The sequence below is a fragment of the Molossus molossus genome, unplaced genomic scaffold (assembly GCF_014108415.1).
Source record: "Molossus molossus isolate mMolMol1 unplaced genomic scaffold, mMolMol1.p scaffold_m16_p_19, whole genome shotgun sequence".
NCBI classification, from domain to species: Eukaryota; Metazoa; Chordata; class Mammalia; order Chiroptera; family Molossidae; genus Molossus; species Molossus molossus.
In genome coordinates, this window is record NW_023425354.1 from 20866549 (window position 1) to 20886871 (window position 20323).

A 20323-nucleotide genomic window follows, 5' to 3' on the forward strand; every position below is an offset into this window, starting at 1 on the left:
TTTTATTGTCTTTGTAAAATAACCTGTGGGTGAGGCTGCCTACAGTCTCCGGATAGCATACAGCAGGAGGCCCTGTGGGGGCTGACCAGGAGGAGCACCAGGCTTTACAGACAGAGGACGAGGCTGTACTTCTTCTTCTTTTTTTTTTTTTTATCCTCACCCGAGGATATTTTTCCATTTTTTGTACAGATAGAATGTGAGGGAGAGAGAGGAAGAGAGAGAAACATCGACGTGAAGGGACACATTGAGTGGCTGCCACCCACACGACCAACCAGGGCTGGGAACAAACTGCAACCGAAGTACGTGCCCTTAGCGGAAACTGAACCCGGGTCTCTCAGGACCGCAGGCCAACGCTCTAACCGCTGAGCCAAACTGGCTAGGGCACCCGAGGATATTTTTCCATTTTTTGTACAGATAGAGTGGGAGGGAGAGAGAGGAAGGGAGAGAGAGTGAGAAACATCGACGTGAAAGGGACACATCGAGTGGCTGCCACCCGCACGACCAACCAGGGCCGGGGACAAACTGCAACCGAAGTACGTGCCCTTAGCGGGAACCAAACCCGGGTCTCTTCGGACCGCAGGCCGACACTCTAACTGCTGAGCCAAACTGGCCAGGGCGGGGCTGTACTTCTGCATCCATAATGTGTGAACTTGGACGTGACTTCACCTGTCTGGACCCACCCATCTGTGAGATGGAGATGGAGAAGGGGCTTCGGAAAAGCGTCATGAAGTACGCCAGTGCCAGAGCGCGTTCATCCTCCGAGACAGCGGCGCGTGCTGGCCCGGCAGGTGACCCCTCAGCGCCGCTGGACGACATCTGTGCACATCTGTTCAAGGGGCAGGGCTCTCACTCGTTGCTCCCTCAGATTCAAGGTTCTCAGTAGGACGGGATAACTTCCTGCCGCAGGACGAACGTTTGCAGGAATTCAGAGGAAAATATTTTCAAGGTCATATTAAGAACTCGGGGTCAGATGCACTTAGCATCACCCCGGGAGTGCTTTAGTCCAAGCATAAACAAGCCGAGGGCCGGGCGGCTTCCTTCAAATAGGCTGGCTCACCGGGCGCGCGTCATTCTGCACCGGCGGCGGGGATCCGGGCGGGAGAGGACCCGAGGAGGCGGGATGAAGAAGTTCCTTGTGCTCGTGCTGTCTCTCTCCTTGCTGACTTTCTTCGCAGGTGAGCATTCGCTCCCCAAACAGCCTGTTCCTACCCTGATAAACTGAAACAAGCCTGTTATAAGATGTGTATGGTTTGTATAAGTACATATACGCGTCTAATAACTCAGTGCTTTGTTTTTCCAAGAACAGGCTCCTGGAACTGCTAGCATTAGGGATAACTTCTTTAAAAAATGTTGGCATGCATTGGAACACTGATTCTCAAAAATGCTGACATATGTTCAGCCGTGCCTTCTTTCGGAGTTCCTATGAGATCACTCAATCTGGGAGACTTTTATTTGCTGCTATCCTTTAGAGTTTGTGTGTGAGTATCAAAACAATAGGGTTTTATAATCATAGTATCTTCTTGGATAAGTTCAAGAGTAAGTGTAACATTCTCTTGTCCTGGGGTAGCTTCCAATAACAGTTTTAACTCGATTTAGTGTCTCGAGGATTTAAACAAATCCCTCAGAGCAAACCTAAGGGATGAGAAACACACTGACCAGAGACCTGGAGAGAATGTGTTTTAAAAGCCCCGAATCAGCCCTGGCCGGTTTGGTTCAGCGGTTAGAGCGTCGGCCTGCGGTCCTGAGAGACCCGGGTTCGGTTCCCGCTAAGGGCACGTACTTCGGTTGCGGTTTGTCCCCGGCCCTGGTCGGTTGTGCGGGTGGCAGCCGCTCGATGTGTTCCTATCATGTCGATGTTTCTCTCTCTCTCTCTGTTCCTCTCTCTCCCTCCCACTCTACCTGAACAAAAAATGGAAAAATGTCCTCGGGCGAGGATAAAAAAAAAAATAATAAAAAAAATAAATAAATAAAAGCCCCGAATCAGCACCCACGCGGAAGGGACAGCCACTGCAGGCGGGGAGGGTGTTTGGCTGTGCCAGGCCGGCTCGGAGGTAAGCTGTCGGGAACAAGCTGGGATTCCTCCGCGAGCCGCCTGCCATGCCATGTCCTTTGGGACAGACCCTGTGAAAGAACTCCTGTGTTTACACTGAAATTGAACTTGCTAATCACTTGCCTTGCGCTGTGACCTCATGTGCCCCGAGAGTCCCTGAGGCCCTGTCCTGACTTTTTCAGGGGCCTCCCCGATCCTGACGGAAAAGCAAGCCAAACAGCTCCTGCGGTCCAGGCGCCAGGACAGGCCAAGCAAACCCGGGTTCCCCGACGAGCCCATGCGGGTGAGTGGGGCTCAGGCTACTTGAAGGGAAAGTGTGATCAGTTCAATGTCCTGTCAGTATGAAACCAAATGGGTGCTGGGCCCAGCCTGGCAGGGGCTGTGGGATGGAGGTTCTGTTAGAGACAGGTGACAGGTGACCTCCATCTTTCACCCCTGCCTCGCCTCCTGGGGTGGGGACAGCAGCAGCCTTCACTTACTGTTAGCACAGCATTTAAAATGCAGACAGTGGGGCCCAGGGTGGAGTGCCAGGGTTCTGAGTTGGCTGCTGGGTGTCACCTCGGAACGGGGTGCTGGGGAACTGTGCCCTGTGGCTGGTGCCAAGCGCACTGTCTACCTCTTCCCTTGGGCTCTGAGTGGACTGGACCAGCGTCCTCGGCCTACGACACCCTTTCGGGGCAGGAAGAATCTCTGCTTCCGCTGCCTGAGGGTTCTGTCCTTACCTTGTGCCTCTGGTTTTGGTCTTTGGTCTCAGCTCTGCCCTGTGGGTTTGTGGTGTCCGTCTGCCTAGTCTTTCTGAACCAGGGCCCCCGCCCTGCCTCCATCCTGTGACTCGTGGTGGGTGTTACTAGAACCTGCCATGCTGGCCCCAGGCCAGTTTGGGTCTGGCTTGCCCTCCGCACTCGTGGTGGAAATAATGACATTCCTGTTATTTGTGTCTCATCCAGGGGAGAGTAAGTCGCAGCGACCCAGGCAAAGTTATTATGTCTGGGAAGCCATGCCTGTGTCCAGGCTATCTTATCCCTCTGTGCCCACTTCAGCTGGGCTCCAGGTTCGTCCCCTTTGCATGTGTCTCCATGTCAAGGTCTAAGGGATCTGCAGCAGCATTTACGTTCACTCCCTGCAGAATCATGTGAATAATTTGGTTAGTTCATTTAAAAGGCTCTTATTGCCCTGGCCAGTTTGGCTCAGCGGTTAGAGCGTCGGCCTATGGACCAAAGAGTCCCGGGTTCGGTTCCTGCTAAGGGCACATACCTCGGTCGTGCGGGTGGCAACCAGTTGATGTGTCTCTCTCACATTGATGCTTCTCTCTCTCTCTCTCTCTCTCTCTCTCTCTCTCTCCCACTCTGTCTGAAGATAAATGTAAAAAAAATATATATATCCTCGGGTGAGGATAAAAAAAAAGAAGCTGTATTGCACAGTGATGAAGACTGCTGACTGTCTGGGTTCGAATCTTCCAAACTGTGTAACCTTGGGGATATTTCCTCTCATTTCTGCACCTCACGATCCTCATCTATGAAATGGGGGCAACAATAAATGTTATTGTACACATTATTATAATAATACATAGCAATGTAAAACACTGCTTTAGGAGCGAAATATAAAGTAAGTCATAGGAAGGCACTTAAACCAGTGCTCCGCAAACAGGAGCTACTCTGCTGAGCACTGAGCACCAGGGACCGGGCGAGGGGCAGAGGCTGCGGACGGTCGCCTGGGTTTCTGCTCAGACTTTGGTGGACACGGAGAGCGCAGCCAGAGGCTATCGTACAACGTGGCTTAGGAAGGAATCGAGGGCGCTAGGCTGTTGGGGGGTACGTGGCTGTTCCCTTTGGTAGGAGAAATCAGAGGAGGCTGGGATACTGAGCGCAGGGGGAAGGGCACCGGGAGGTGGGCCGGGGCGAGGTCAGCAAGGATTGCAGGACGCGGAAGGGTTTTCAAGTCCGGCAGTGCAGCGGGGGCTAGACAGATGGTTTGAGGAGCACAGAGACGAGAAGAGACCCCGGACTGAAGTCTGAGGACACCAGTGCTCAGAGGCGGCAGAGGACGAGGAACCTGAAGGGGCTGAGAAGGCTTTGGGGAGATTTAGGGGGATCCCAGGGAGTGTGGGATCGAGCATGAGAGAAGAGGGTTAGGAGGGGTGGGCGTGGGTGTGGGCAGGATGCCTGGCTCAAGGGTCTCTGGGGCTCTAACTGGCCAAGGCAGGAAGGTGTGGTTGCCCATGAACCAAGGGGCTTAGACTCCTAACGCCTTGGTCCCTGTGCTGTAGGATGTGAACAGCCCCTGACCTCCCCCGTCTCCACTTTTGACCTTGACTTAAGTGTCCTGGGCTACGTGAGACGGTGATGGCCACCGAAGGTCCTCTCAGAGCCTGGTGGGCAGGCCTGCTGTCACAGTGGCGCTGGCTTTCAGTCTGCGCTCCGTGGGAGCTGTTAAAGGACTCTGCACAGGGAACCATGTGATCAGAGCTGGTGTCCAGGAGCCATTCAGAGGCTCAGGACACAGCCTCTGAAACGCTGGCCTTCAGACAGCCGTACACGGGAAATGGGCAATGACAGCTTTGGACATGCTGTTGCACCTCCTTGCCATGGTGCCCAGGAGACAGACAGGTGGGCTGGGACGAATCAGCAGAGGCAGCGATCTCTGGGGACGGAGTGTGCCCTTGGGAGCTGAGCCTAGAGCCTTGTGTGCTCACCACTAACTTGAAATTACAGGGAGATGACTAGTTGGGTTATTTCATTTTGCTTCTCCCCTCTGAGGGACTGTAAAAAATAAAACCCTTTTTGAGAGGAAGAGGCCACTGATGAGGGTGAATGAATGGTGCCTTGGGGAAGTGTTAAGAATTCAAAAGGAGTCCGGCTGGTGTGGCTCAGTGGATTGAGCAACGTACTAGGGACTGAGAGGTCCTGGTTCGATTCTCCGTCAGGGCACATACCCAGTGGGGGGGCATGCAGGAGGCGGCCAGTCGATGTTCTCTCTCATTGATGTTTCTATTTCTCCCTCTAAAATCAATAAAGAAAAACAAAAGTAAAAGAATTCAAAAGGAGCCTGGCCAGTGTGGCTCAGAGGATTGAACAACATCCCAGGGACTGAGAGGTCCCGGTTCAATTCCCAGTCAGGGCACATGCCGGGGTTGTGGGCTCCATCCCCAGTAGGAGGTGTGCAGGAGGCAGCCAATAGATGTTTCTCTCTCACATCAATGTTTCTATCTCTCTTTCCCTTCCTCTTTCTCTAAAAAAGCAATAAAAACATATATAAAAAAAAGAATTCAAAAGGAGAACATATGTGAAGATACGCAGTAGCCTGTCTCCAAGAGTATCTGTTAAGCAATGTTTATCATTTTGACCTTGGCTTAAATACTGGCCAGCATTGGCTTCCGTGGCTTTATAGGCTTTTTGGAAGCAGGTTCAGGGATAGGGCTATTTTGACCTGATGTATTTCATCAATTCACTGCAACAAGTATTCTTTTCTTTTTTTTCTTTTTTTTTAATCCTCACCCGAGGATATTTTTTCCATTTTTTTGTACAGATAGAGTGGGAGGGAGGGAGAGGAAGGGAGAGAGAGAGAGAAACATCGACATGAAGGGACACCTCGAGTGGCTGCCACCCGCATGACCAACCAAGGCCGGGGACAAACTGCAACCAAAGTACGTGCCCTTAGCGGGAACCGAACCCGGGTCTCTCTGGACCGCAGGCTGACGCTCTAACCGCTGAGCCAAACTGGCCAGGGCAAGTATTCTTTTCTGACTGTGTGGTGGGAAGGACAGCATGCTGTTGGAGAGATCACTGGTGTGCCCTGCATTTGGGAAGGGCTGGCTTGCACCCAGAGGAGTGTGGGCACCGTGTTGGCACCCTTGATGGGGGAAGGTAATGGGATGGGGAGAGAGACCCGCAGGGAGAGTGCTCTGGGGAAGAAAGCAGGAGGGGTTCAGAAGGCATGGATGCAGCTGGGAGGAAGAGGATGAATGGTCCAGTGGCGGGGAGGAGGAGAGGGGTCAGAGAGAGGCGGATGGGAGGCCAGGGGCCCAGAGCACACACCGCTGAGACATTCCCGGTGGCAGGAAGTAGCGGATACATTGATTTCAGCCTCGTGTTGCGTGTGAAGTTGTTTTCTGCTTTGTGCCATTATCATCCTCTGCAACCCCAAGCCTGAGGAAGAGCCAGCTGGACACAGTGGCCTTGTGTGAGTGGTCCTTCGTGGAGATGCGGGCTGGCGGGCGTGTGTGGGTGAAGGAGGCTGGTAAAGACGGGGGAAATCACCCCCATCTGGACGCTGTGGTGGTGGAGACGCGGGCTAGGAGGTGAATTTAGGAGAAACGTGGCCCCCGACTCTTCAGAGATTTTGGGGAGCAGGGATCTGGATGGCACAGGAATGGGATGGGCACTCCCGGAAGAGTGGGGTTCCACTGGGCCTCTCATCGGGGACATCGAGGTCTCAGCTTGGTGGACTTCAGGCCCAGCTTGGGCCCTCTGGGTCCGCGAGGACGTGGTGGAGAGCTCCTGGGTACGATGAAGCCTCTGCCCGGGGCAAACTGATGGAGACGGGGCCGTGTGGAATGAAGGGCTGCGTGTGTGTTTAGAGGGAGGAAGGTGGACAAAGTATTCTGAACTTACCCTGAATATTTCCTCCATCGTGACTGTGCTTATGTTGATTTTCAGAGTGTGGGTCCAAACTTCTGCTGCTTCAGACGTGGTCCCAGCCCGGCCTCCAGGCTTGGCAGAACCGCAGGCTCCTCGCCGCAGCCTGCAGGCGATGCTGCCCAGCCCTCCCGCCTGCCAGGGCCCGTGATGGGGCACAGACTATGTTTCAGAAGGGCCGTCCTAGCCCAACCTGACCAGTGTGGCTCAGTAGATTGAGTGTCGTCCCATGGACTGAGAGGTCTTGGTTTGATTCCCCGTCAGGGCACATGCCTGGGTTTCAGGTCCCTTTCTCTCTCTCTAAAAAATCAATAAAAACACATTAAAAAAAAAAAAAAAGTGCCATCCTAGACAACTACAGAGGTGCTTCTTAGCCTGTGTTGCTGGCATCCCGGGGACAAGGAGCCGGCCCAGGTTGCTCTGTTTTGACACAGTTGATCTCTCTTCCTCCCTGTGGACACTCTCCCGGGACACCTGGCCCCCCACTTCTCCTCCGGCTTCGTGGTTTCTGCTGCCCTGTCTCTTTTGCTAGAATCCTAGCCCCTGCCAGTCCTTTAAATGTCGAGGGCCCCAGAGCTCTGTCCTCCAGCTTGTCTAGTCCCGGGAGTTTATGCATTGCCTCTACGCTGATGGCTGCACACTGCTGTCCCCACCCCGACCTCTCCCGTGAGCTCCAGACGCCTGCAGCCGTCCCCTGACAGTTTGCTTGGGGCCATTTCATAGGAAGGTCAGCCCCAACTGCCCCTAGTGCAATTCCTGGTCACCTCACAACAGCTTCTGCCCTTGCCTTCCACATGGTGGTAAGAGGTGCCGCCTCATTGCATGGACCCCAAATCCAGGATCTGCCCACCTCTTGCCCTTCACTGCCACCACCAGAGTTCCTAGAGTGGGCTGAGCAGAACTGTCGGACCCTGTCTCCCGCTTCCTCCCTGGACCCTCAGCATCTATCCTCAACGGAGCAGCGGGAGTCAGTTCCCAAAGACATACACCGGATGCCTCCTCCCCTTGCAAACCTTCCTAGGACTTCCTGTCTCACTCAGCATGAAAGCCCTGGTCCTGCAGTGGCCTGCAAGGCCCTGGAAGTCTGTCTGCTCCCTCTGTCCCACCTTGGTCTCCACACGCATCTCGCCACCCCCACTCTGCCCTTGGCAGGCTCACCTGCTCCTTCATGGGGGAAGCTCCCGGAGTCTTTGTATCACCTCTGTGTGGAAATTGTGTCACAAATAACACCCTGAACCTTTTTGTTCTAAAGTGCTTTTGATGTTTTTAATCATTTCTTAAGGATATAGCCCCAGAAAACAAGTGACTGCTCCAAGGATATGAATAGTTTCAAAGCTTGTAGTATACATCATCCGGTTGCTTTTCAAAAGGTTAAAAACAAAACAAAACAACAACAAATCAATTTACTCTCTTGTCCTCCATGAGAGTGTTCCGTGGTGGTTTTAAGGTAAAACCTTATGATGGGAGCGAGATTATAGTGCCTTAAGTTGCAGACCCGTTGGCCATTTCTGGGGCAGGATGAGTGGGCTCAGCGGGGGAGGAATAGGGATCAAGAAGGACCTGTAGGTGTCTGTCTGAAGGGACACCTTGGGGCTACTCACTGGCACTGGAAACCTATGGGAAGAAGCCGGTCGTCTGGAATGATGGTGTGTTTGGAGTTCCTCTACAGCATGGAGATTCCTTGTGCTTGTTTCTCTTGTTCCTGTTTGCCTGGTTCACTTATTCATTTGAAGAACTCACCCTCAATAATGCCTTTTTGAGAAGCCTTCCGGATGCCCCTGCCCTCCCACCATGAATCAGAGCATCACTGTCTTTGTTGCTATTTTTGACTTAAAAAAAATCTGTCCTGTTAGATTGCTCTAAACTACTTGAGCAGATGGGCTGTTTCTTTCACTCTGGGTCCCCAGCACCAAGCACAATATTTGACATTTCCTAAATGCTCATTATACTTATTTCCATTGCTTTCTTTGCTTCTGTCCTGGGGAGACATTTTACAGGACAAGCCTCTACTGCAGAACCTAGAGATTGTTTCCTAGAAATCTTTTCTATTGCCTCTCTTAAATTCATTAAATTTCTCTTAATCATCTCAAATTTTAGGGAAGAAATTATTTGCCAACTGCTGGGGTGAAGCATGGAAATTCTTCAAAAAGATGACATCTCTGCTAAAATTATGTTTTTCGTAAGCATTTGTGTGTCCTGGGAATGTACTTTCCATTTTGGCCTGTCTTCCTTTAAGGAATGTTCTTGTTGGGCAAGTATAAATCACATTAGCTTTATTGTATGTCATCTTTGTAAAATACGCTTTCATGTGTAGCTCTCGACAAACGTATGCAGTAATTCCATTACCTGTTTGTTCCCCATGATCTCCGAGACCAGGTTGGAGTGGCTGAGATGTAAATTGTAGGCATCACTGATCCGCCTTCTTTTAGGGCTAAGGCGGCAGGTGTCCCAGCGTGGTTAACGTCAGAGCCACCTTTCTGTCTAGGTGATTACCTGGCTTTCACTAATGAGCAAATTAATTCCTCCAATTGTTGATGGACCTTTAATTCCATGCAAATGTCTCAGGAAGGGCTTTGCCTCCTCGGGAACAGTTTGCTTTGATAGATTAACTGTCCAGTTTATGATTCTCACCTTAGATTAGGTTCTGGTGGGTATTTAACTTCATTATCACACCACTCCAGAGCCATAGGCAGGGCCACTTCTACTTCCTGCTCTAATTACTGAGAAATCAGTTTCTTCTATGATTACATTGAACATGGAGCATAGATACTGGGTTTTGTTTTGTTTTCTTTCTTTTTTTTCCCCCACGAAGAAGGAAATCTAAAAATATTAAACATTTATTTTCCATCTTGCTCTTCTGTCTTGATCCAGGAACATTTGAGATGATCATTAATGCCGGGTCATTTCTAACTCAGCCAACACAATTGTTGAATTTGTGGTTTTCAGCAGATTTGCAGTTTGGCTTTTCATCTTTGACTAATGATTGCTTGTCGGCCTTTGTGGCATATTTATTTTCCTAACATTTCAAATAAATAGTGAAATGTCATGGAAACCAGCACTCGTTTCTTTCTCTCTCTGTGTGTGTTTTGGTTGTTTTTCTGCAACCATGATTTTAGCGGCTGTTCAGGAGAGTGAAATACGTGTGTGCGTTTGGACAGGGCCGTTAGAATGAGCAGACTGGCACAGATGCTGGGAAGCCTTCCAAGGAGGATTTGGTAAGACGGTGGAGAAAGAACAGTCAACTCATTTATTCATTCACTCATCTATGTATTTCTCCAGTGAGTTCTCTCGAGGTCCCATTATGTGCCATGCACTAGGTACACCTTGGTCACTACCATCAAAAAGGAAGTTGGGTGCTGGTCGGGGGGGACAGGGATTAAATGTGTAAGAATGCACACGAGCACGTGATAATAAAAGGTGTACAGAGGCTGTGTATCAGTGGTGACATTTGTTAAGATTGCCACCGACCTCGTCAGAAAAGTCCGTAAGTAATGGGAAAGCTGCCAGGCTCATGGGAGTAAATGCAACTTGGCTAAAATTTGAACTTCCCCTCAGAAGCTCAAATTTTATCATTTTGTGACAAGTCCTGTCAGTTGTTTTCCTCAACAGGCTCACTTAAAAAAAAAATTGTTTTTATAGAGCGGGAGGGAGAGAGAGATACACACATCGAGTGGCTGCCACCCACACGACCCCAACTGGGGCCAGGGACAAACTGCAACCGAAGTATGTGCCCGTAGGAACTGAACCTGGGGTTCTCTGGTCCACAGGCCGACGCTCTAACCGCTGAGCCAAACCAACCAGGGCTCACTTTCTTCATTTTTGAGAAGATGTCTGCCAAACACGCACATAAAACACAGCTAGTTCAGTCCTTGACACCAACAATCACCAAGGGCTTTTCCGCAGGAAAACCATGCACTTGGCTGTTCAGCCCACGCGATTCCTGTTGGGTCGTTTGATGGGTTCACTGGGGCGTTCTTCAGTGAAACTGACATTGAAGAACAGGTTACATTTGTTTATCTGTTGTAAACTGTGACTGTGTGATGATGGTGAAGGATACAGTAACTTCTTTATTTTTATTGATTTTTTTTTAAGAGAGCGAGACAGAGACGTGTGATAATGAAATTAAATACCCATCAATAAGTGGAACACCATCACTGTGTTGTTCCAGTTATTTATGCATTCACTGGTTGATTCTTGTATGTGTCCTGACGGGAAATTGAACCCACAACCTTGGCTTACGAGGATGTCACTCTAACCTACTGAGCCGCCCGCAGCGTATGCGAGTTCCCATGGATATGCCTCCTCCTGGCACTTAGGGTTGTCAGATTTCCTTGTTCTGCCCATTGAGTGGGTCCGTCTGACTGGTCTCTCCAGAGGCATGGGGCCTGAAGGGTTCTCCTCCCTCAGTGGGCGGCACCCTGTCTCAGAACCACAACCACACCGCGCATCAGCAGCTGGGCCGGCACCGTGGGTAAAAGCCCCTCTTCTGGGTGGGTTTGTTTTGACAGGAGTACATGCACCACCTGCTCCGCCTGGAGCACCGGGCCGAGGAGCAGTTCCTGGAGCACTGGCTGAACCCTCACTGCAAGCCCCACTGTGACAGGAATGTGGTCCACCCCGTGTAAGGGGCTCGGACCAGCCTCCGGTACGTTCCTTCTCCCAGGCCTTCTGTTTTGGGGAGACGGCGGTGGACAGCACCTGCGGGGGCTTTGAGGCCTTCCAGAGCACGGCTTCGGGGAAACAGCTGCTTAGCTGGCTAGGGGTTGGGAGGTTGAAAGAGCGAGGCAGGAGAGACAGGTGGCAGCCAGGTGGAGAGGGGTCCTGGGGGACACACAAGAGATCCCAAACAGGGGAGGGAAGTGACCCTCTTTGCTGCCCAGAAAAGGTCATTCTGGAATACAAACTGGAGACATGTGGCTTACTGGGGTGTGAGTCTGTCCAGGGGGGGTCACCATCCATGGGCTCAGCCAGTGGCATCCATCACCATCATCACCACTGTCCCCAGGAACAGCGACTCCTTTACTGCCTTCCAATAGCCCTCCAGGCTGGGAAAGTGCCTGGCCCCTCCTGTCTCCCTCGTCCTCTGGGTTCGTCACCAGCCCTGGCATTTCTGCATGCCCCCCGGCACCGAGTTCCTACACGAGCTGTTTACCTCTTCCCTCACTGTCTGCGTTCATCTCCTTCCCCCTTTCCAAATCCGATTAGCTAAGGTAGCAAATCCCTTCAGAGGTTAAGCCTCCCGAATGTCATTCCTCTGGAACGTGTATGGGCGAAGCAGGACAGGACGTAATTGGGCAGTCTGTCACCTTGGTTAGGAGAGAGCTGTCTTTGTTGTTATTTTGTGCTACTGTGAATGAGCACAGGGACACTCCCCTCAGAGCAGCGCTCTTCGTAATTTCCAGGGTGCCAGCACCTGAACCCTCTCATTTGATCCTCTTAAGACCCTGTGGCATTTCAGGGCGTGCATCTTCACCTCGCTTTGTAGAGGCGCTGGCTGAGCATGACTAAGCTGCTACCTGGTACGTCAGCCTTCTGACCACTCCAGTCCCGCACACTTCATGTGGATGGCAGTGCGGGGTCCTGTGGGGGGCATGGAGTCCCCTGGGGGGCTCTAACAGACAGAGGAGCATGTGCTTCCAGGGCACAGAAGTTCGGCCTTGGAGGGGCAGGGGAGGGCTGACATCCCTGTTCTGGTCCTTCCAGCCTCTGGAGCCGGTTCCTGCCCTTCCACAGGGGACCGTGGTCCTCCGGCACTGGAAGTCCTCACTTGGCTTCTTCCAGAAAATAGAAGTGTGGAGTACTTAGGAACTCAGACTTCAGAATCAGGCAGACTTGGGTTCAGCCATCTGCATTCCCGCTGTGTGGCCTTGGGCAAGTCGCCTAACCTCTCTGAGTCTCCATTTCTGCGTCTGTAACCTGGGGCACTAACGGTTCTGTGGAGCCCGGCGCACAGTAAATGCCCCCGTGATCGGAGGCACTTAGTAGCATCGTGCAGTCCAGGCAAGAGCAGAGGTTTCGGGATTGAGTGAGCCCCGAGGGCAGCAGCCTCCAAGGGGCGGCTGAGGCCTCTGCCTCCAGGTAGCACAGGCCTTGCTGGTGAGCTGGAGGGGGTGGGGGTGGATCCTGGAAAACACAGGGCTCCACAGAGGCCTCCCTCCAAACAGCTCCATTTCTGAGAAGACGAGGGAGCTTGGAGGGACGTATCAACTTGGGATTCGGAGTCCGAGAGCATTCAGGGGGTGACTCGGGAATAATTGCCCGGCTCTCTCAGCTTCCTCATCTGTAGAATGAGGGCAGTAAGAGCTCCTCCCTCACGTACAATCAGAAAGTCAGTGCGTGGAAAGCAGGTCAGGAAGTGAGAGCCAGATGTCTGTCTCCCTCCCGCCACCCGCTTCTGTCTTCTCTCTCTCCTCCTCACCCTCCCTCCTTCTTTATCAACATCACATTAACGGTATTTTCTCGTTCTTTTCCAGCGAGCCCTTTGATCCTCATCGACCTGGATGGTGTGGACACCGGAGGGGGCGCCTTTCATTTTTTTCAGCTGCGGAAATGGATGTCTTCAGACCTGGTGAACGGTGGCCGTGGCGAAGGTTGCCTTGGGGATCGGTGGCAAATGCATGTGCTGCTTTATTTCACTAATCTGCATAATCACTGAAACCAACAGCTTGAAGTATAGACCCCCTCCCCCAGGGCCTTCCTGCCAGGTTGGAAGGGTGGGCAGAATGAGGATCTCCCGGGGCGGATGGAGCTGGGCCTCCAGAGCGTGGGACAGGCTGCCCGAGGACTTCGAGAAGTCCCGTGCAGCACAGTGAAGCATCACCTGGGGCCTGGGGGTGTTTGGTCACTTACTTTTCCCCCCTTTTCTTTTCTGCTCTAATAAACATCAGTGTTCAGCCTGCTTTCTGTGGTGTCTCCTTCCCTTTCTCTCTAAGAGGAGCAGAGAGACCCCTCCCATTGTTCATCTTTGTGAATCCAGAACCAGAGAGCCCCCTGTTCTCGGAATAAATGAATGGAGGAAAATACAGATGCCCAGCAGTTTTTCACGAGAGCCGTCTTTTCTTTGGTGGAGAGATTATGTGCCCCAGGCCCGCTCTGGACACAGCCACCACGCCATACCAGGTGCCCCTGGGTCTGCTAGCCGAGCAGACGTCTCCTGTGGAAAGTGGGTGGCAGCTTCTGTATCCCAGGGTCCTTCACCTTCCCACAACCCCGGAATCACAGATTGGACTGTCCAAGGCCAACCAAAGCAGTGATCGGGAGGGCAAGTGGGCTGCAGGGTCTTAGGGAGAATCTGTAGGAAGAGGTGCTCATACTCCCTGAGCTGCAGAGGAGGGCCTGTCTCAGGGAGCCCAGCGGGGCCTGTCCGGCAGGAAGCGATGGGGCGTCTCAACGAGGACGATACCAGAATGTACTGTATGTGCACTGTGAGCCCAGCCCTGCACCAGGGTGCCTGCATGCGGCAGATGTACGCACTGCACCCGCGCTGTGCGGTAGCTGTGCTCATGATTTCCACGTTAAGATAGGAAACCGAGGCTTACAGAATTGCGAGAGTGTATTAGTTTTCTATCTGGGCTATAACTAAAAACTTAACGGCTTAACGCAGCGGTTCTCAACCTGTAGGTTGCGACCCACAGATTGAGAACCGCTGCCCAAAGGGGTCTCGACACACAGGTAGAGAACCACTGCCCAAAGAGGTCATGACCACTGTTTGAGGAAACCTTGTGTAAGGAACCCTTGGCTGGCAGTTCAAACCCCAGCCTGCAAGGTGACCCTTGGGCCTAATGAGTCGCGACCTACAGGTTGAGAAGAGCTGGCTTAAAGCAACATGAATTTATTACCTTCCATTCTGGAGGTCATGTCCAACATGGGGTGCACTGGGCTAAAATCAGGCTGTTTGCAGGGCTGTGTCCCTCCCTGAAGGTACTAGGGGTGCATCTGTTTCCTTGCCTTTTCCAGCTTCTAGAGGCTTCCCCAGTTGTCAGCGCATGTTCCCTTCCTCCATCTTCAAAGCCAGCAATGACAGGTTGAGTCCTTTTCATGCCGTGTCTCCCACCTTTATAAACCTCTGATTACATTGGGCCCATTCCGATAACCCAGGACATTCTCCCTACCTTCAAGTCAGTTGATTAGCCACTTGTAATTCCACCTGCAACCTTACTTCCAACTGCCAGGTAAGATGACATATTCATAGGTTCCAGGGGCTAGTATGCGGGTATCTTTTGAGAGGGGGCATTATTCCATCTAGCACAGGCAGCTTGTCCAAGTTCACACAGCTGGTAGGTGGAGAAGCTGAGATTTGAACCTAGGGAGCTCCTCATGCTCTGGGCCTCCCAAGTGTTCGGCACCTGCGCCCTACCTGAAGTCCTTCTGCCTTAAATCGAATGGCTTGCTCCACTGAGTTCCTTCAGGGCTCCAATGTGCCTTTACTGACGCTGTTGTAGTCTCAGCTGGTGGGGGCATTAGTCGTGTGCCAGACCCTTCCCAATAAAAATGAATTAAATAAAAATCGACAACTCAATTTTTGTGTGGTGTAGTTTTCAGGCGGTTCAAATCTCTTTCTCTTTTAATTAAATACGTGCCCCGTCTTTCCTCCGCCCTGCTCGCGTCAAAATTCTTCTCCTCCGGTGGTTTAACAGATAATAGAGAGCAGTTACTCTCAGTGTGGCCCCTGGGGCCAGCAGGGAGCTTGTTGGACATGCACGTTCTCCGGCTCCTCGTAGATCTTTTGAACTAGAAACTCAGGAGCTGAGGCCCAGCGATCGGTGTTTTAGGGAGCCCTCCGGGCGATTCGGAGGCCCCGAGAGTTTGAGAACCACTGGACTACAGCTTCCTGGTGCATCCTGACGCTGTGGAAACAATTCGAGACTGAGTGAGAGCGGAGCGGCCCGAGTTCCGGTCCACTTCATCCATTTCTCCAACAAATATGTTCTTAGTGTCTCCTGGGTGCCTCAGGCTGTTCTAGGCCCTACGAACTCAGAGATGAACCAGACAGACAAGACTGATTTAAACAAAACTGTAAAATGTATATAACATATAATTAACCACTCTACATTTTAAAGTATAGAACTTGGTGGAATTTAATACAGTCAGGTGCTGCATATCAGTATTTCATAGTGGGCGCGTAAGATAATAACGAGCTGCAAAGTTCCTCTTGCCTGGTGACATCATGGCACCGTCGCTGGGTCACGGGGCAATGCCTTCCTCCCGTGTTGGTGGTGCTGCTGGTGTAAACAAACCCGCCGCACCGCCAGGCATGCACAAGGGTAGCACTTACAATCACAGTAGTCGGCTACACCGTCTGCGGTTTGTGAAGTACACTCTGGGATGTTCGCACAACGACGAAATGGGCTAATGGTGCGCTTCTCAGAATGTGGGTGCTGCGGTCAAGCAGTACCCGAATGCACATTCACACTGTGGTGCAATCATCACCGCTATCCGGTTCCAGAACATCACCCCCAAACGAGACTCCGTGCCCGTTAAGCGATCACTCCCCCTTTCTCCCTCCCTCTCGCCCCTGGCAACCACTACTCTGCTTTCCATCTCCGTGGGCTGGCCTATTGCAGACACTCATGTCAACGGAGTGACACACTATGTGCTCTTTTGTGTCCTGTTTCTTTCATTTAGCATTTCAAAAAATCCTCACCCAAGGATATGTTTATTGGTTTGAGAGAGAGAGAGAGAAAGAGAGAGAGAGAGAAAGGGAGAGAAACATCAATCTGTTGCCTCCCATAGATGCCCTGACTGGGGATAGAACCCACAACCCTTTGGTATACGAGATGACCCTCCAACCAACTGAGCCATCCGGCTGGGGCAGCATTTTTATTTTTGTTTATTTATTTTTTACTGTGAAAAGCTTTATTGTTTCTGTTTGAGCCAATACCTGGGAGAGGGCTCAAGGTGGTTAAAGGGTGCCTAGTGGTGTAGGGGAGGGGCTCAGACAGAAGCCAGACTCCGGCAGAAGCAGAGGAGCCCTGCAAAGGCCTCTGCGCTCCAAAGGCTCCTGGTCCTGATCGGGGGCGAGCCTTTCGAAGAGACACTCGCCCGGCCCAGCCTGGGGGCCGCCAGCCAGTGGAGGCGAGGCAGGTGGCACCTGTCTTCTTGATGAGTTTCACCTGCTCACCCAGGAAGTGGTTCTCCAGGAAGCCACAGGGCTGAGGGTCTGCGTGGGCAGAACCCAGGGCCTGCAGATCCAATAGGGCCCGGTTCAGGTTCCTCTCCAAGGCCATGGCGGCTTCCGTGGAGCCTGAGTTTTGCCCCACTCACCTTGGGAAGGCTCCAGCACGTCCTGGAAGAGAATGCGGCCACTGGTTTTGCATCTTTAAGAGACACTCTGCGCCCTCCAGCTTCTCCTCGGCCAACTCTCAGAAGAAGCGGCCCACGCCCTCCAGAGCCACGTGGTCGTGGAAAGCAAGCCCAGAGCGAGGTAGGTGCGGGCGGCTGTGCACACCGGTTGGCCAGGCAGCTGACGGCAGCTTCCACCTCGAGGGAATAACTCTGATGAATCTGGGAGCTCATGGTTGTTTGGCAATAAGGAGTGGTCAAAAAACTGTTGGCTGGTCTTGGAGGCTGAGGATGGCTGAGGTGGTTCTGAGAAAAGAGGTTGGAGGGTGATCAGAGGCTGAAAGAAGGGGCATTCCTGGGTCTGCTCCGTCCGAACACTATTGAAGCAGAAGACAGATCTGGGACCACTGAGGGCACTGCTAGCATGTGTCTTTAAGAGTCACCCATCTTGCCCTGGCCAGTTTTCCCAGTGGTTAGAGCGTCGGCCTGCGGTCCAGAGAGACCCGGGTTCGATTCCTGCTAAGGGCATGTACCTTGGTTGCAGTTTGTCCCTGACCCTGGTTGGGTTGTGTAGGTGGCAACCCCTCGATGTGTCTCTCTCACATTGATGTTTCTCTCTCTCTCTCTCTCTCCACTCTATCTGTACAAAAAATGGAAAAATGTCCTCAGGTGAGGATAAAAAAAAAGAGTCACCCATCTTGTATCATGTTTCAGTACTTCATTCCTTTTTATGCTTAATATTCCATTGTGTGGATACACCACATTTTGTTCACCCACTCATCAGTTGATGAACATTTGGGTTCTTTCCACCCATTGGCTATTGTGAGTAGTACTGCTATGAACATTTAGGTACACGTTTTTGGTTTTGTTTTTTTTAATCCTCACCCGAGGACATTTTTGCATTTATCTTCAGATAGAGTGGGAGGAAGAGAGAGAGAAACATCAATGTGAGAGAGACACATCAACTTATTGCCATCCACACGACCCCAACCAGGGCCGGGGACAAACTGCAACCGAGGTACATGCCCTTAGTGGGAACTGAACCTGGGACTCTCTGGTCTGCGAGCGAATGCTCTAACTGTTGAACCAAACCGGCCAGGGCCACGTTTTTGTTTTGAGTCTCTGTTTTCAGTTCCTTTCGATATATACCTAGAAGTAGAATTGCAGGGTCACATGGCAATTCTACGTTTAACTTTTTGAGAAACCACCAAACTGCTTACTACAGTGGTTGCAGCATTTACATTCCCACCGGCACTGTACGAGTGTTCCAAGTTCTCCGTCTTTGCTAACACACTTTTAAATTGTAGCCCTGGCCGGTTTTGCTCAGCGGTTAGAGCGTCCGCCTGCGGTCCGGAGAGACCCGGGTTCGGTTCCCGCTAAGGGCATGTGCCTCGGTTGCAGTTTATCCCCGCCCCTGGTTGGTCGTGCAGGTGGCAGCCACTCGATGTGTCCCTTTCACATCGATGTTTCCCTCTCTCTCTCTTCCTCTCTCTCCCTCCCACTCTGTCTGTACAAAAAATGGAAAAATGTCCTCGAATGAGGATTAAAAAACAAAAATTGTAGCCAACTCAGTGGGTGGGAAGGGGTATCTTATTGCGGTTTTGCTTGCTTTGTCCTAATGACTAGTGATGTTGAGCATCTTTGCATGTGCTTATTGGCCATTTGTGTATCTTCTTTGGAGAAATGTCTCTTTTTTTACCCATTTAAAAATTCAATCGTTGTCTTTTTGTTGTTGAAGGGCTGATGCTTTTTGTAGTAGCTAAGTGCAGCGCTTACTGAGGGTGGAATCTTGGACAAGTAACTGAATCTGTCCTGCCTCAGTTTCCTCTTCTGTAAAGTGAAGACAATAATAGAACTTACGATAAAGGATAGTGGTGAAGATTAAATGACTTACGGTGTGGAAAGCTCTTGGAACTTGCTTGGCCCATGGTAAGTTCGTGCTATGTAATCGATAGCCCTTATTACACATGAGATGAGACTAACAATAGTAACTAAGCAAGAAATCACCAGATTAATAACCACTGGGAAGAAAATACGACAGTGATGCAACAGAGAGTGACTGGAAGGCTATTTTAGGTTGGGTGGACAAGGAAGGCTTTTCGGAGGAGGTGACACTTGAGCTGACACCGGAATGACAGGAAGGAGCCAACTGCGTGGAGATCCACGCACAGGAAGAGCATTCCAGGCGGAGGGAAGGCTAGGGCACAAGTCTTAAGACAGGAACAAACCCAGCCAGTTCAAGCAACTGCTTGAGAGAAGGACAGGGCCTCTGGGGTGGTGTTGGGGGAGGGGCGTCTGGGCTTTCCTGTGTGGGGGTCCAGCCTGAGAGCTCTGAGCTTTGGGGTCAGGAAGCCTGGTGCCCAGGTCTCCACATATTAGCTGGGAAACTTGGGACAAGTTACTTAGCCCATTTGGAAAAGCCCTCTGTTTTTTCATGGTAAAAGTGGGGCTGGTTATACTTACCTCGTGGGAATGCTCTGTATCAAAAAGGAGACAAAATACAAAGTGGGGCACACGTGTTTTTTTTGTTGTTGTTGTTGTTTTTCCATTGATATTTTTCCATTGATATTTAGATAGAGTGGAAGGGAGGGAAGGAGCGAGGCTGGGGGTGGGGTGGGAAGAGATCCATTGGTTGCCTCCCCCGTGATCCAGAGGATTGAACCTGCAACCCAGGTAAGTGCCCTTGACCAGGAATCAAACCTGCGACCCTTCGGTCCATGGGCCAACACTCTAACTGCTGAGCCACGTGGGCCAGGGCAGGGGCACACATTTTTGATTTAGCAATCATAGGAGTGTGGCATGGGGGATGTTCAATTACAGTTTAGCTAGGTACCTTGTATTGGTCAAACAAAGTATGGGTGTGTTTGAAAACACCTGCTCCTGGGGTGCAGTGGAGCATGACTTGTGCTTTTCTACCTCAGCATCCTGGTCCACGCAGCCCTCTTAGCCTCCCTCCCTCCTTCCCACCTTCCTCGAACCTTCCTTCCCGGCCCAGACCAGCTGGGTTTTCACTGAGCACCCTGTATGTGCCAGGCACGAGGCTCTGAATGGCCCTGCCTGGGACTTCAAGGAGCTCTAATACCACTTCCTCCATAAGGCATCTTCCTTCCTTGGCAGTTAGAGTGGCAGCTCCCTCTCCCGCTGCAGCTCGTGTCCCTGGGGATAAAGGAGGTATGGAGAATGGTTTGGGTTTGGAACCCTGGAGAGATTCCCAAAGAACATTCTGAAGCCAGACTGCCTGGGCTTAATGCTGGATTCACCACTCACTGGTCACTTAACCTCTCTGTGCCCCAGCTTTCTCATCTGTGAACCGGAGGTACTTATCTCACAGAGTTGTAATGGGGATTCAATGTAGGTC

At 51.6% G+C, this 20323-nt stretch overlaps 1 protein-coding gene across 1 annotated transcript; it reads left to right on the forward strand.

Annotated features, from left to right (window-relative positions):
* The first annotated feature begins 1086 nt into the window (after nucleotides 1–1086).
* CUNH17orf67 (chromosome unknown C17orf67 homolog) lies at nucleotides 1087–13573 on the forward strand. The gene is made up of 4 exons (XM_036269423.1): nucleotides 1087–1175; nucleotides 2233–2333; nucleotides 11193–11329; nucleotides 13158–13573. Exons 1-3 carry the CDS (start codon nucleotides 1121–1123, stop codon nucleotides 11307–11309), a joined length of 273 nt encoding a protein of 90 aa, XP_036125316.1. The 5' UTR covers nucleotides 1087–1120; the 3' UTR covers nucleotides 11310–11329; nucleotides 13158–13573.
* Nucleotides 13574–20323: the final 6750 nt, after the last annotated feature.

Excerpts from the sequence above, each read along its gene's own strand:
- CUNH17orf67 (XM_036269423.1), top strand. The coding sequence starts at position 1,121 with ATGAAGAAGTTCCTTGTGCTCGTGCTGTCTCTCTCCTTGCTGACTTTC. Across the intron at positions 1,176-2,232 it reads CTTGCTGACTTTCTTCGCAG|GGGCCTCCCCGATCCTGACG; the intron begins GTGAGCATTCGC and ends TGACTTTTTCAG. Across the intron at positions 2,334-11,192 it reads TCCCCGACGAGCCCATGCGG|GAGTACATGCACCACCTGCT; the intron begins GTGAGTGGGGCT and ends TTGTTTTGACAG.